Source organism: Aristolochia californica, unplaced genomic scaffold (assembly GCF_029961685.1).
Source record: "Aristolochia californica isolate CCGP_79_NKW_82.1479 unplaced genomic scaffold, dmAriCali1.0.hap1 SCAF_2, whole genome shotgun sequence".
Lineage (NCBI taxonomy): Eukaryota > Viridiplantae > Streptophyta > Magnoliopsida > Piperales > Aristolochiaceae > Aristolochia > Aristolochia californica.
The window spans coordinates 785,308-798,526 of NW_027181881.1; the positions used below are offsets into that span (position 1 = coordinate 785,308).

At 40.3% G+C, this 13,219-nt stretch overlaps 4 protein-coding genes across 5 annotated transcripts; 2 read left to right on the forward strand and 2 right to left on the reverse strand.

The window, feature by feature from the left end:
• The first annotated feature begins 909 nt into the window (after positions 1-909).
• Positions 910-6,242, forward strand: LOC137956072 (telomere repeat-binding factor 1-like). 2 transcript variants are annotated; one of them, XM_068803386.1, is made up of 7 exons: positions 910-1,112; positions 2,383-2,542; positions 2,942-3,162; positions 3,464-3,548; positions 4,371-4,454; positions 4,784-5,140; positions 5,648-6,242. In XM_068803386.1, exons 2-7 carry the CDS (start codon positions 2,393-2,395, stop codon positions 5,660-5,662), a joined length of 912 nt encoding a protein of 303 aa, XP_068659487.1. In that variant the 5' UTR covers positions 910-1,112; positions 2,383-2,392; the 3' UTR covers positions 5,663-6,242. The 2 variants fall into 2 exon arrangements, with proteins under 2 accessions (XP_068659487.1, XP_068659488.1); XM_068803387.1 differs by having other exon boundaries at positions 4,784-5,137.
• A 547-nt stretch (positions 6,243-6,789) lies between these two features.
• LOC137956363 (peroxidase 5-like) lies at positions 6,790-7,848 on the reverse strand. The gene is made up of 2 exons (XM_068803832.1): positions 7,651-7,848; positions 6,790-7,569 (listed from the first exon to the last, which is right to left on the reverse strand). Exons 1-2 carry the CDS (start codon positions 7,846-7,848, stop codon positions 6,790-6,792), a joined length of 978 nt encoding a protein of 325 aa, XP_068659933.1.
• A 664-nt stretch (positions 7,849-8,512) lies between these two features.
• LOC137956370 (peroxidase 5-like) lies at positions 8,513-9,884 on the reverse strand. The gene is made up of 2 exons (XM_068803844.1): positions 9,531-9,884; positions 8,513-9,325 (listed from the first exon to the last, which is right to left on the reverse strand). Exons 1-2 carry the CDS (start codon positions 9,882-9,884, stop codon positions 8,513-8,515), a joined length of 1,167 nt encoding a protein of 388 aa, XP_068659945.1.
• Positions 9,885-11,700: 1,816 nt separating this feature from the next.
• On the forward strand, positions 11,701-12,901 carry LOC137957368 (peroxidase 5-like). The gene is made up of 2 exons (XM_068805134.1): positions 11,701-11,937; positions 12,134-12,901. Exons 1-2 carry the CDS (start codon positions 11,701-11,703, stop codon positions 12,899-12,901), a joined length of 1,005 nt encoding a protein of 334 aa, XP_068661235.1.
• Positions 12,902-13,219: the final 318 nt, after the last annotated feature.

Sequence of the window (13,219 nt, forward strand, 5' to 3'; positions counted from 1 at the left end):
AATATCTTAAATCGATTATGAAATGTGTTAAATTGTTAACAATATGAAATTTTAATTAATTAATATACAAATTATATATTTTATTATTATAAAAATGGTAATAAAATATGTGGCTTCAAATAAAAATTTAAAAAACTAAATATTTTTTTCAAAATATTTTATTAAGTTAAATAATATATTAAATTGATAATGTAAGGTATAAATTACATTAGAAATTTATTTTTAAATAAATTAATAAAATTATTATTATTATTATTATATTAAATAGATTGTAATGAAATATGTAAGATTTTTAAAACAAAAATAATATTTTTGAATTAAAAAATAATTTAAAATCAATAATAAAAGGAAAATGCGAAAAAAAGGTTGGTGATGTGGCACATTGATGATGTGTCATGTTGACATGTCATGCATGTCTCAAGGTTTATCAATGTGATGATGTAGTTGGTGACTTGGTTTTAATTCCTTTGAATGTTGATGTGGCATGACGACTTGGTATACTAGTTTTAGAATATATGAATAAAGTGTCATAAAAATTTAAATTAAGATAATTCAGATAAATAAATTTAATAAAATTATATAATTAATTTATTTCTTATATTACTATTTACTAGAAAGAAAAAATTATAGATGAGGGGATAAAAAAATTTCTTATTGTTTTTAGGGGATAAAAATGTAATATAAATAATATTTAATGAAATATTTTATTATAAATAAAATAAAAATAAAATAAAATTATTCTTTTTTTTTTTTTAAATAATAGGACGGTCCAGAGTCTCCAACTGTCTTTCTAGCCTACAGATCCAATAGACCCAACTCAGTGGGCCTGAGAAAACCGTGGCCCAGTACCAATAGACTTGCTTAAGACTTCAGTCCTCGGACCTTACAGCCTTGCGGGTTCTTCCGGCTTAAAGAGGTCAGAATCGCATATTAAGCAGCAGCACAGCCTCCCTTTCTCTGCGCTGTTCCCACGTCGTCCGTGGAAATAGAGCCGTGACTCAGAATTACAAATTACAGAAAAGAAGGGAACATGACTATGTTCATATAAAAAAAGCGGAAATGGTTTAGGAAGAAAGACGGCTACAAATTAAAAATTCTCCTACGAAAGCTTGGTAAATATTTCTTATCTTGCCAGCAATCTGACTTTATGATTCTATGTTGATTACCAATTGTTTGTTTATTTGTTTTAGGATTCTTGTCGATTGGCGTACTTAAATCAATTCGATTTCTTTCTGTTTTCTGGTTATGCAGTGTTTGCTGCTGATTTTATTTATTTATTTATTTGTTAGTTCTATTTTCGGTCAAGTTAATGTGGTCATGGTTGCCAATGCTGTTTTTTTTTTTTTTTTTAGGTAATGTGGCTTTGCAAAAATTAGGGTTTTTTCAGGGGGAAGTTGTCTCTGCTTGTATCGTTTGGATTCGTATTGATCAACTTTAGCTTAATCTATAATTGTCTTGTGAATCTGGTCAGAAAGTCGAATTATTTATTAGTTTTACTGTTATTCTCGGACCTTCTAGAGATTTAGGGTTTCTTTAGCTTTTCCAATTATTTCCCCATTTTTTGAAGCTTATTTCATTCTTTGGCTTTTTTTCTTTTAATCTTCCTTTTGACTATCAAAATTTTTGGTGATTTATGGTTCTTATGGACCAGCAAGGCTTTAAAATATCAGTTACCCATGGTAATATTTGTTAGTCAATATGTTATGCCGTTTTGAATTTTACTTCAGCCTAAGTTGTAAAGAAACAAATCAATTTGTTTTCTTTTTCTTTGTTTAACATTATTTTTCCCTTATCATCGAGTGATTATGTTTTCCTTAAAACTAGATTTGACAAAGTAGTTGCTGACATTCCAATATTGTTCGAGAACTGTCTTTCACTTTGGAATCTATTTCTGTAATTTCAGAAAAATCAGGATGTGATTTGCACTGTCTTGTTCTTGGTATTTTCTCATGGAATATTGTTTCTGGCTACTCTGTCTTTTCTGGTCATCATTTTTTCAGTGTACTTTTTCAAATACTATTAGTTGTAGTCTGGAATTCAAGTATGGACTTTTACAAATTTCTTTCTAGTGATTTACTCTTTGCAAATGATACTGTTGTATCAGTTCCTTGTGTTATTATGTAGTTCGTGCTGTGCTAGTATTCTTTCATGTTATTAGGCCATCTAGATGTGAAAATTTAGTTTCTGAGTGTACCCAGGAGTCTCTACCTAATCCTTATGCAGGTGACATTCTTAATTTTCTTTAAATTTAATGAATTGATTCACTATTTTTGGACAATTTCGTTGCTCTCATTGAATCATGTACTTCCTAGAGAAATCTTCGTTTGGTGACTTGTTTTTTAGTATTCCTGTGCTGACTTAGGTTTCTGGAAAGTACTTCAGTTGTCAGTTCATGGGCGCTCCTAAGCAGAAATGGACAGCCGAAGAAGAAGCTGCCCTGAAAGCTGGAGTAGTCAAGCATGGCCCAGGGAAGTGGCGCACTATCTTGAAAGATCCAGAGTTCAGTAGTGTCTTATCGTTGCGTTCGAATGTGGATCTGAAGGTATGCATTTCTCTCTCTACTTTGTGAGTGGAATTCCTCAATGGTTGTAACTGTAGGTGATTGTACTCTTGAAGAACATAAGTTTTCATAAAATAATGAAATGACATGAATATGTAGACCATCTTAGATTCCTCTTTAGATTTTGGTTCTTTCATAGTCTTACTGTGAGAAAACTAGGCCCCTTGATTAGTGGCTATTGGAAGTGGCATGTGAATTACTTGTTGCCTTTCTGTCATATTTCATTATGTAGTCAATCCATATCTGGACCCTTAATGGTTGATCTGTTGCATTTTATCTATCATGCGACTTGATTGTACCCATCCTTAGTACTTTTGTCATTTTGTTTATCCATATGAGGTTCAGGAATATGAATTATGTCTTAGCTTCCTGTTTGTACAGGACAAGTGGCGGAACATGACTGTTGTTGCAAATGGAGGGGGATCTCGGGAGAGGGCTAGATTGGCTATGAAAAGGAGCCAGCAAATTTCTAAGCATGATGACAATCCATTGGCTCTCAGTACAGTAGCAGAGGGATATGATGACGACATTGTTGATGCAAAGCCGCTGGCAGTCTCCAGTGGGATGTTGCAAATAACAGGGTCAAAGAAATCTATATCGAGGTTTAGAATTATATCTCTAGTATCCTCTGTCTGTCTCTGTCTCTGTCTCTCTCTCTCTCTCACTTTGCCAGTTGTGTCCAAATCAGTCAGTGAAGGAAAACAAGGATTACGTTCATGCTAGGATTCTGGCTAGAGTAATAAATTATTTTGTAGTCTTCAATGAATGATGCCATTGCGCTTTTTGACTCAAAAAGGCACTAAAGATAGGAAATATGCTTGTTTGTACAGATACTACCAATTACATTGTTTGCATTTTTAGATGACTGATGTATTATATTGGGTTTCCTTCTTGTGTTTTAAGGCTTGACAATCTGATATTGGAAGCTATAACCAGTTTGAAGGAGCCTAGTGGATCTAACAAAACTGCCATTGCAGTGTATATTGAGGTATTTCTGATTTTCTATTTTTCCTTCTCATTAAGAATAATGGGTGCCACGATGAGGAAACTTTTCTCTGGGAAACTAAATAACCTTGGACCAATTTTCCCATTGCTGAAAATTTGCTGATGATTTATTTTTTGTTCAACTAGTTTTCTAGCAGTTAGTGCTTTTGCGAGACCTATAGGTATACAATTATTTTTTAAGTGCTTAAAATGGAACTGCTTAATTTAAAAAAAAAAATAATCATTTTTTTAGCATAGACTCTTAGTAGGCTAATAACTGATAAATAAGTTAACTCCATATGGGTTTTTGTCAAGGCTTAATGGGGTTAAACATTTTCTTACCATCTTTTATGATAGCTAATAGAAATAAGAAACATTTTTCTCTTCCCTTCCTCCCGAAGATGGGAATTGATGGGATTTTAATTTCTTATTGGAAGCCGAGCCGATTCTTGAAAATCCTGGTCAGACTGTTGCAAAGGAAGATGTATTTCTTAATGTGATGTCAGTGGCTAATCTCTCACCCTCCTGCCCATGGGCTGAGGCTTGGCCTCTTCCCCCTTGTTGATTTTTTTTTTTTTTTTTTGTCGTGTTAATGAAAACTCCAAAAGTTCAAAGAAAAGTGTAACATTACCTTTCAAAAAATACCCCACATTCTACTTGTCCAACTGGCACTGAAAAGTTCCTGAGAACTACTAATTTTACCTGATATTTAGGAGTTACCATTTAAAGTCTCTCTCTCTCTCTCAAATCACCGAAAACACATGCAAAATATACACGAGATTCCACTTACCCTTGGTAAAAAATGTAAGTTTCTCTATTGCTACAGGAACAGTATGGGGCACCTCCTAATTTCAAGAGCCTCTTGTCATCAAAACTAAAGGGTTTGACAGCAAGTGGAAAATTAATTAAGGTGATGTTTCTTTAAATATTATATTGTGATTTTTATTGTCTTCGTACTGTTGGATATAAAGATGCTTCCAGACTTCTGAAAGATTTGTTGAGAAAGCATGCCAAAGTAGCAACTAAGCATATGAGTTTAACTGCTTTGCTTAAGTAGTTCAAAGTTGTGAGTTCTGTATCTTCAAGATGCCTTTTATTTATTTATTTGATCAAAAGAAGCATCCTGTGGTAGTTCACTTCTTCTCCACTTAAGTACACGGCACCATCTTGACAATATTCTTTGACTGCATGTTCTTCCTGCCTTCAAAATCCTGAAATATGGTGATAGGAAATTTTCAGGTAAAGCGTAAATATCGGATTGCTCCAAGTCCTTCAGCATTTTTGGAAGGGAGAAGCTCTAGTATCTTAATGGATGGAGGAAGGCAGAGAGACCTGCCCAGAGTAGCTGAGAAAGATGAGTTCAAGCCTCTGACTAAATCTCAGATTGATGCTGACCTTGCAAAATTGAGAAACATGACAGCAGCAGAAGCTGCTGCAGCTGCTGCTCAAGCTGTTGCAGATGCAGAAGCAGCCATGTTAGCAGCTGAAGAAGCAATGAGGGAAGCAGAGGAAGCAGAGGCTGACGCAGATGCAGCCCAAGCATTTGCAGAAGCTGCATTGATGACTTTGAAAAGCAGGGCTGCCTCAAAGCTGGTAGTAAGTTGTTGCAATGTGCTGTTATTTTTCCCTCTTCCTTCATGATAGCACATGTGTCTTTAGAAATATTCAGCACCAGATGTCTATCCTTATCCTTGTATCTCTAGATATATGATGAGATCCATCAGAACTCTTCTTTGACTCATTATTGTTTTTAGTTGTGTGTTGTGATTTTGGTCATGTGTGGTAGACTGCTTAACTTTAGATGTCAGACTTGTGCATGGTTTTTTTATGGTGTGTTTGAGTAATCTACTGGTACAACGATAATTGATTTGGTATTCTTGGAGCTTTGTGGCATGTTCTTCTTGAGAAGGTCTTTGTCTTGCTTCTTTCCTTCTTTCTTCTTTTCTTTCTTCTTCTTCTTCTTCTTCTTTTTCTTTTAGTGTTTTATTTTTTATTTACTAATGTTTTCTAATTATATAGAGGTGACTGTCAGTGGATGCATGTAATACAAAAAATATTTTTTGGTTGGTTTCTGATTTTTTTTTTTTTTGGTCACTCATGCAGATGGTTCCGGGTTGAATAAGTTTCATTTTTAGTCAAGTGGTACGTTTGGACCATTTCCTTGATGTTGAATGATGGTGTGGAAAGGGCTATAATTTACCTCATCTTGTCTGTAAATATCGGAATCCTGTATAGCCACCGCATAAACTGTTTACATTCTGCTGTACGCAGTATGACAAGGAGTTTTTCTGTAGAGTTCACCGCAGAAGCCATTGAGTGTGGTGTCATCTCTCCCTGAAACAAGCGGTTTCATTGTTTACAGTTTTGTCAGTGAAGCAGCCACAGATTATGGACTTATCGTAACTTTTATGGGTAGATTAGATTAAGTGTTTTTGTCTTATCAGATTATTGTACAGGGGAATCCTCTGATATGTGGACCTCTTTTATCTCTTCACCACCTGGTGTATTTTGAGTTGTAATCCTCTGAACTTGAAAGGGGAAAGAAACAGAGTGTGTATCCTCGGGAAGTTGTTAATGCACCGGTTAGTCTCTGCACCATCTGATGTGTTTTGAGTTGTAAATATGTGATCTGATGAGTTAAAAGGTTGAAACACAGGGCTTGTCACCCTCATCTTGATAGTTTTTATATCTGAACGTCTAATCCAAAGCTGTGAAGAGTTACTGTTCTGGGTACAACTGCAATGGATTTATCAGGTAGTTTGGTAAAACGAGTGCAAACTCATTTTGTTTTCTAAACCTAACATTGTTTATATTAACAGCTCCATCGTGGCCTATATAATATTGCCATTTGCACTCAATCCACAAAAAAAATTTTGGTTTGATATCTCTCTTCCATTTTCAAACCATGTTGCTTACTCCTTGATTAATTCTATATATTATATGTTCATTTCCATGGGGCGACTACAATTTTACTCTTGTCGGGTGATTTTAGATCATTAGTCTTTGATACCAGTTCACATGATTCATTGCTTCTTTTTTTTTTTTTTTTGGGTGTCTGATTTTCATCTCGGTGTCTAGATCATCCTGTATTGGTACTAATAACTGAAGATTGATCAGTAATTTTTCGGGAGAAGAACAGAATGATGAAAATCGGAAGGAACAGTCGAGCAACTCTTTTTTTCTTACTTTTGGCTAAAATATGATCTCAGTTTGCTTTTGCATTTCCACCATTAGAGACGACTGGATCAGTTAACAGCTCTGCAGTTCTTCCTGATCTCCCCTTGGGTCCCTGTGAGCACATCGATGGAGCCCATACGAACCATGGCTGCCGCATATTTTGCAGCCCAGGCAGCCGGGTGCTTGGCGTTGTACTGAACGAGCTTCGCTGTGGAAGGACTGTTGAACAGCGTCTGATCAGACGTCAGTACTCCCTTCTGCTTCATCAAGTTCTGGTAATATCTGTTATCAAGGTGATTTGGGGTGACGACGTCGAGATTCGCAGTTGGGTTTCTGTTTCCTTCCCCTCCTTGTTCCGTTCGCCGGCACTTGGCTTGCAGGTGGGAAGCAAGCCCCGAGTGCATCCATGGGTCCTGCTTGTGAGTCTCGTTGAAGGAGAAGAGACGGTCTGAGAAGGAAGAACAGTGCGAGATGCCGACGGAATGGGAACCGGAGAGCGTCACCATTTCGTCGAGGGACAGCCCTTTACGCTGGAAGCTCTGCTGGAGCTGATTGGCATTGAGTGAAGGCGGAGGGAGGTTTTCTCCGGCTTCGTCTTCGATGGAGACACTTCCGTCACGACGGCCGGCGGGGACGTTGTAGTCGATGCCGCCGAGCTTGTAGGCACTGTCGCGAGCGGCGAAGGCGAGAATGTCGGAGCAGGAGACAGTCTTTGGGCATTGAGCTTCAAGAATGACCTTTGCTTCGTCGATCACTTGGAATCCTTTTAAGCTCGGGTTGTTTGCAGGGTGATCCTTCTCCGCCCGCTTCCCCTCCGTCGAATCGAGCAGCACAGACCCATCGCAGCCCTGAAACAGCGAAAGCTCTATGAGAATTCAGAACAAACGAAAGTAAATCCATTATGAATCAAAATACAGTAATCCGATTACCCGCACAAAGCAATCATGGAAGTGCATTCTGATGAGACCGGCAGCTAATCCAGGATTGCGAGCTACTGCTTTGCTCACTGTTCGTCGGACGATCTCCTCCGCGGACGGGCAGGTGGATTGGTAGAAACCCACTTTCAGGGATGCTAAAGATTGAGGAATGACAGCCAAGACGGCGATGAAGAAAACCCAGAGACGCATTTTCATCTTCTCGGAGATAGGGATAGAACTTGAACTTATTGCGAGTTCCAGTCAGGATTTAGATCTTTTTATAGCTCATAGTACATTTATAAGCTTCTCCACCGAAAGGGAAACTCTGATTTGTTGGAGGGTTACTTCACAAGATAGCGAATGCTGCAAGAAACCAAATTGACTCTTTCAAGTCCATTGCGCTTTAAGCTTCAGCAGAGGATCCAGACTGGTTTTGAGAGAGCAAGCAAGCAACACCAAACCATGCATTACAACGAACTGAGGACGGCACTCTGATTTGTTGAAGGGGTTACTTCACAAGATAGCGAATGCTGCAAGAAACCAAATTAACTCTTTCAAATCCATTGCGCGTTAAGCTTCAGCCGAGGATCGAAACTGGTTTTGAGAGAGCAAGCAAGCAACACCAAACCATGCATTACAACGAAAAGAGGACGACAGAATTATCCTTGTCTCTCCCTTTGATTTTGCTTTATTGTAATTGAAGTGAACTCGTACAGCAAAATACAATCTCCAAACGAAAATTTTAAAATACGTGAGTGACGATTATTACTCTCTATCTCGTCTCCCACTGTCGAGTAATTCACACTTGGGTTAAAAAATCGAAAGCCGCAGACGAACACGGGAAGAATCCAAGAATACCAGCAAGCAGAAAGTTTCAGACATTGACAGCAGGAAGCAGCGATGGAAGAGGACCGTTCACGCTGTTCACAAACCTGCAGTTCTTCCTGATCTCGCCTTGGTTACCAGTGAGCACTTCGATGGATCCCATCTTCAGCATGGCGTACCCGAATTTCGTAGCCCAATTCGACCCAAAAATTGCGTTTTTCTTGACGGAGGAGGACGTCAGGGGACTGTCGTACAGTGTCTGATCCGATGTCAACAAGCCCCTGTGGTTCTTCAAATTATTGTAATATCTGTTATCCAGACGGTTCGGAGTAACGACGTCGAGAGCGACGGTCGGGTCACGGGCGCTTCCGGGAGGGGGGCATCTTCTCTTCAGGTAAGAAGCGAAGGATCTGTCCATGGAAGGGTCTTGAGGGTGGGTGGCGTTGAAGGAGTAGAGGCGGCTGGAGAACGAAGCGCAGTGGGAGACACCGATGGAGTGAGCCCCAGAAAGTGTCACCATTTCGTCGAGAGACAGCCCTTTTCTGGCAAAGTTGTCCCTCAGCTGCTGAGCGTTGAAGCCAGGAGGAGGGAGGTTCTGCGTCACCTCGTTGAAGATGGAGACTCTCCCGTCACGGCGCCCGGCGGGGACGGCGTAGTTGATGCCTCCGAGGATGTAAGCGCTATCGCGAGCGGCGAAGGTGAGGATGTCCGCGCAGGAGACTTTCTGTGGGCATCGAACTTCGATGAGGGCCTTCGCTTGCTCGATCACCTCGAAACCTCGCAGGCTTGGGTTGTTGGCTGGGTGATCCTTCTCGGACTGTTTCCCTAGGACTGTATCCAGCAGAACCGAACCGTCGCAGCCCTGAAACAGATTCAAAATCCCCATAAGACCACCGAAGATTTCGCCTAACACTGGTCAGCTCTACACAATTTGCGATCATTTGTCTGTAATTCATCCAACCCAGAAGCAACAGAGAGAAACCCTTCCAGCTTCCAGGTTTTCGATTACAGTAACTGTTACGAATGCCAATTAAAATACATAAAAATGGGAAGAAGATGATGCTCACTCGAACGAAGCAGTCGTGGAAATGCATCCTGATGAGACCAGCTCCAAGTCCAGGATTCTGAGCTAGCGCTTCGCTAACTGTTTGTCTCACAAGATATTCTGCAGATGGGCACGTTGATTTATAAAAACCAACTCTCAGCGGCGACGCCGACGCCGGTGCAATGGTCGACACTGCAAGAAGGACGATCACACAAAATCCCCACTTCGGCATTGCGATTCTGCTGCTTGCGTTCCTCATCAGAGAAGAGATAAAAGAGAAATACAAGCAGAAAATCTTATCAAACTTCTGAAGGAGACGACAGCTGCTTGATTGCTGATTAGTACGAGAAAGAAGAGCTGCACATCTCTGCTTCATCTCTAAATGGGTATTTATAATCTTCGAGGAATGATGATAGCTGGTTCGATTTACTTCCTAAACTAGAACGTGTACAACATCATGGATCATCATTGGCGATAGACTGTTTCCCGTTTGAGCAAGTTGGTGTTTTCAATCAACAGGAATCGGTAGCTACCGTTGACATTACAGAACTGGAGACCAAAATCCAATCGCGAAGAACCTTTCTCCTCTTCCTGATTCTGGTAATATAAATGAAGATAATATAAACAAATTAAAGGATAGTGGATTTAAGCAATAACTAATTAAGTTCTTAATTGGTCGATTGAAAAATTCTAAACGCTGAGAATGGCGTTGATGAAAGCACGATGCTAAAGTAACATTCTTTTTGATAATTTCTAATCGTTGTATTGTTAATTTGGCTTTTTCAATCCATATTGTGGAGGCCCCTATTGTTCGTACATCATCCCTTCCGAACCACAAACAGCGTGGATCTCTGCCTTATATCCCTAGCGATAGAGGGAGAGAGAGAGAGAGATGGTTAATATTGGCTCATGCAACATCTCCAGGGGACGAACTAGCTCATCTGAACTTGCTAGACCTCTTAGCCCTATGTGAATGGGACATGAACCACATGGGTTTCAGACCTTCAAAGTTTTTGCTCTTTCTGCTTCATCAAATCTGATTTTTGAGCAGGAGTCGTCCAGGCGTTTGGTCTCATGGATCGGAGACTGCTCAGAAGTCGTGAGAGTTCCTACATGTCAACACGATTTGAACAACTCAACCTTACTGAGATTGTTCACCTAGTCTCCTTCTGTTTAAAATCCCCAACTCACCTCCGGCCGGCAAACAGAACATTTACAGCTATTATCCCCTAGCTGTTCTTCCACTCATGAAAAGCGCTGAGGTTTTTCCTTTTTCGTTACTGCAAATTGATATCGAACCAGTTTAATCTCAGTGTTCACACACTAGAGTCAAAACAACTAGGACAAAGGCTCAACGACTTACCTCTCGTTTCTTGTACATTTGCCATTTGAGCTCCCCCTGTTCAGAAGCCAGCTCATGAACAGAAAACAGAACTTCCATTTTATACACACAAAAGCATCTCTTACAGTTGTTGGTGAGACTGGTTTGATGGCTACTAAGTAAACTTTAGCAGGACTCGGTCGTTTCCGTGGACGAAATCTCTGAACCGAATGAGATTGCTTGGATTGAAGATGTCTATGTAATCGATAATTTATGGATTCTTTGCTCCTTTCTCTTGCAGAACATTAGAAAAAAATAAATAAAAAAAATTCTGGGTCTCGTGCTAATCTTTTAAAATGGCATTGCACCTCCAATGAGAGGAAACCGTCTAACTTTATCGGCGAACGAAAACTGTCGACCAGATGAGCTTCCTTGCGTTGAAGATGTCTCCGTAATCAATAATTTGTTGATTCTTTAATCATTTATGCCGCTGAATCTTTTTAAAAAAAATTACTGGGTCCTGTGTAACCCTATAAAATGTCATTGCGCCTCCAATGAGAGGAATCTCACTATTTCTTTTATTCATGTCAACACTACTGGTTCCTGTTAATAGAAAAGATCAAGTTGTTGCACGCAGGAAACCGTCAATCTTCGCCAGTGAATGATAATGTTATGCGCGTTTTGGTTTACTAAGTAAACAGGGCCTACAATCCTCGTTAATTAACAGAGACTATAGTTCTATAAATACTCGTCTGGAAACGGGGAGGCCTGCAGACTGCAGTTAGCTAGCTCTTCTTGCTCATAGTCATTACACGTCTTCTTCTCCAGTTGATAAGTTCTCTCCTGGTTTTTCTATTTGATCTTTTCTATGATGAGGACGGTAAGCAGCAGAACTCAAATGCCGAAGTGGGAATTTTGTCTGATCGTCCTGCTTGCAGTGTCGGCCATTGCACCGGCGTCGTCTTCGCCACTGAGAGTTGGTTTTTATAAATCTACTTGCGCATCTGCAGAGTATCTTGTGAGACAAACAGTTAGCAAAGCGCTAGCTCAGAATCCCGGACTAGGAGCTGGTCTCATCAGGATGCATTTCCATGACTGTTTTGTTCGAGTAAGTATTTTCTTCTTGCCATTTTTATGTCTTTTGATTGGCACCTATAACCGTTACAGTAAATGAAAAACCTGGAATCTAGAAGGGTACTATTCTCTCTGTTGCTTCTGGATTGGATGAATTACAGATAAACGATCGATGATCGTTGTTAGTATCAATCTTTTGTGGTCTCATGAGGACTTGGAATCTGTTTCAGGGCTGCGACGGCTCCGTTCTGCTGGATACAGTCCCAGGGCAACAGGTGGAGAAGGATCACCCAGCCAACAACCCAAGCCTGCGAGGTTTCGAGGTGATTGAGCAAGCGAAGGCCCTCATCGAAGCTCGATGCCCACAGAAAGTCTCGTGCGCAGACATCCTCACCTTCGCCGCTCGCGACAGCGCCTACATCCTCGGAGGCATCAACTACGCCGTCCCCGCCGGGCGACGTGACGGGAGAGTCTCCATCTTCAACGAGGTGACGCAGAACCTCCCGCCTCCTAGCTTCAACGCTCAGCAGCTGAGGGACAACTTTGCCAGAAAAGGTCCGTCTCTCACCGAAATGGTGACACTTTCTGGGGCTCACTCCATCGGTGTCTCCCACTGCGCTTCGTTCTCCAGCCGCCTCTACTCCTTCAACGCCACCCACCCTCAAGACCCTTCCATGGACAGATCCTTCGCTTCTTACCTGAAGAGAAGATGCCTCCCTCCCGGAAGCGCCCGTGACCCGACCGTCGCTCTCGACGTCGTCACTCCGAACCGTCTGGATAACAGATACTACAAGAATTTGAAGAACCACAGGGGCATGTTGACATCGGATCAGACACTGTACGACAGTCCCTTGACGTCCTCCTCCGTCGAGAAAAATGCGAATTCCAGGTCGAATTGGGCTGCGAAATTCGGTTACGCCATGCTGAAGATGGGATCCATCGAAGTGCTCACTGGCAGCCAAGGCGAGATCAGGAAGAGCTGTAGTGTTGTGAATTAAGAGCTCTTCCTTCGCTGCTTCCCGCTGCCAATTTCTGATTCTGCCATTCTTTAATTCTTCTTCTCCATTGTGTAGCTTCTGCAATTAACGTAGATTTTCAACCCAAGTGTGAATTAATGTAGTGAGAGATAAGCTATTTGTTGAAGATTATGTCATTTTGAAGGAGAATAAAGCCTTCGAAATTCGAGGGAAAAATTGAATTATTTAAATAATTGAGTTTAAGCGATTTTTTTAATTAAAAAGAGGCACTTATTTCAAAAATAATAATTAATTTTTTAATAAATAAAAATTAGATTAGAAAATTTGTTGGCTACTAAT

What these genes read in the sequence shown, in the direction of transcription:
- LOC137956363 (XM_068803832.1), bottom strand. Translation starts at nt 7,848, where the DNA reads ATGCGTCTCTGGGTTTTCTTCATCGCCGTCTTGGCTGTCATTCCTCAA. An exon ending in TCCATGATTGCTTTGTGCGG is followed by an intron (nt 7,570 to 7,650) that starts GTAATCGGATTA and finishes TCGCTGTTTCAG; the next exon opens with GGCTGCGATGGGTCTGTGCT.
- LOC137956072 (XM_068803386.1), top strand. Translation starts at nt 2,393, where the DNA reads ATGGGCGCTCCTAAGCAGAAATGGACAGCCGAAGAAGAAGCTGCCCTG. An exon ending in GTTCGAATGTGGATCTGAAG is followed by an intron (nt 2,543 to 2,941) that starts GTATGCATTTCT and finishes CTGTTTGTACAG; the next exon opens with GACAAGTGGCGGAACATGAC. An exon ending in CCATTGCAGTGTATATTGAG is followed by an intron (nt 3,549 to 4,370) that starts GTATTTCTGATT and finishes CTATTGCTACAG; the next exon opens with GAACAGTATGGGGCACCTCC.
- LOC137956370 (XM_068803844.1), bottom strand. Translation starts at nt 9,884, where the DNA reads ATGAAGCAGAGATGTGCAGCTCTTCTTTCTCGTACTAATCAGCAATCA. An exon ending in TCCACGACTGCTTCGTTCGA is followed by an intron (nt 9,326 to 9,530) that starts GTGAGCATCATC and finishes AATCTGTTTCAG; the next exon opens with GGCTGCGACGGTTCGGTTCT.
- LOC137957368 (XM_068805134.1), top strand. Translation starts at nt 11,701, where the DNA reads ATGAGGACGGTAAGCAGCAGAACTCAAATGCCGAAGTGGGAATTTTGT. An exon ending in TCCATGACTGTTTTGTTCGA is followed by an intron (nt 11,938 to 12,133) that starts GTAAGTATTTTC and finishes AATCTGTTTCAG; the next exon opens with GGCTGCGACGGCTCCGTTCT.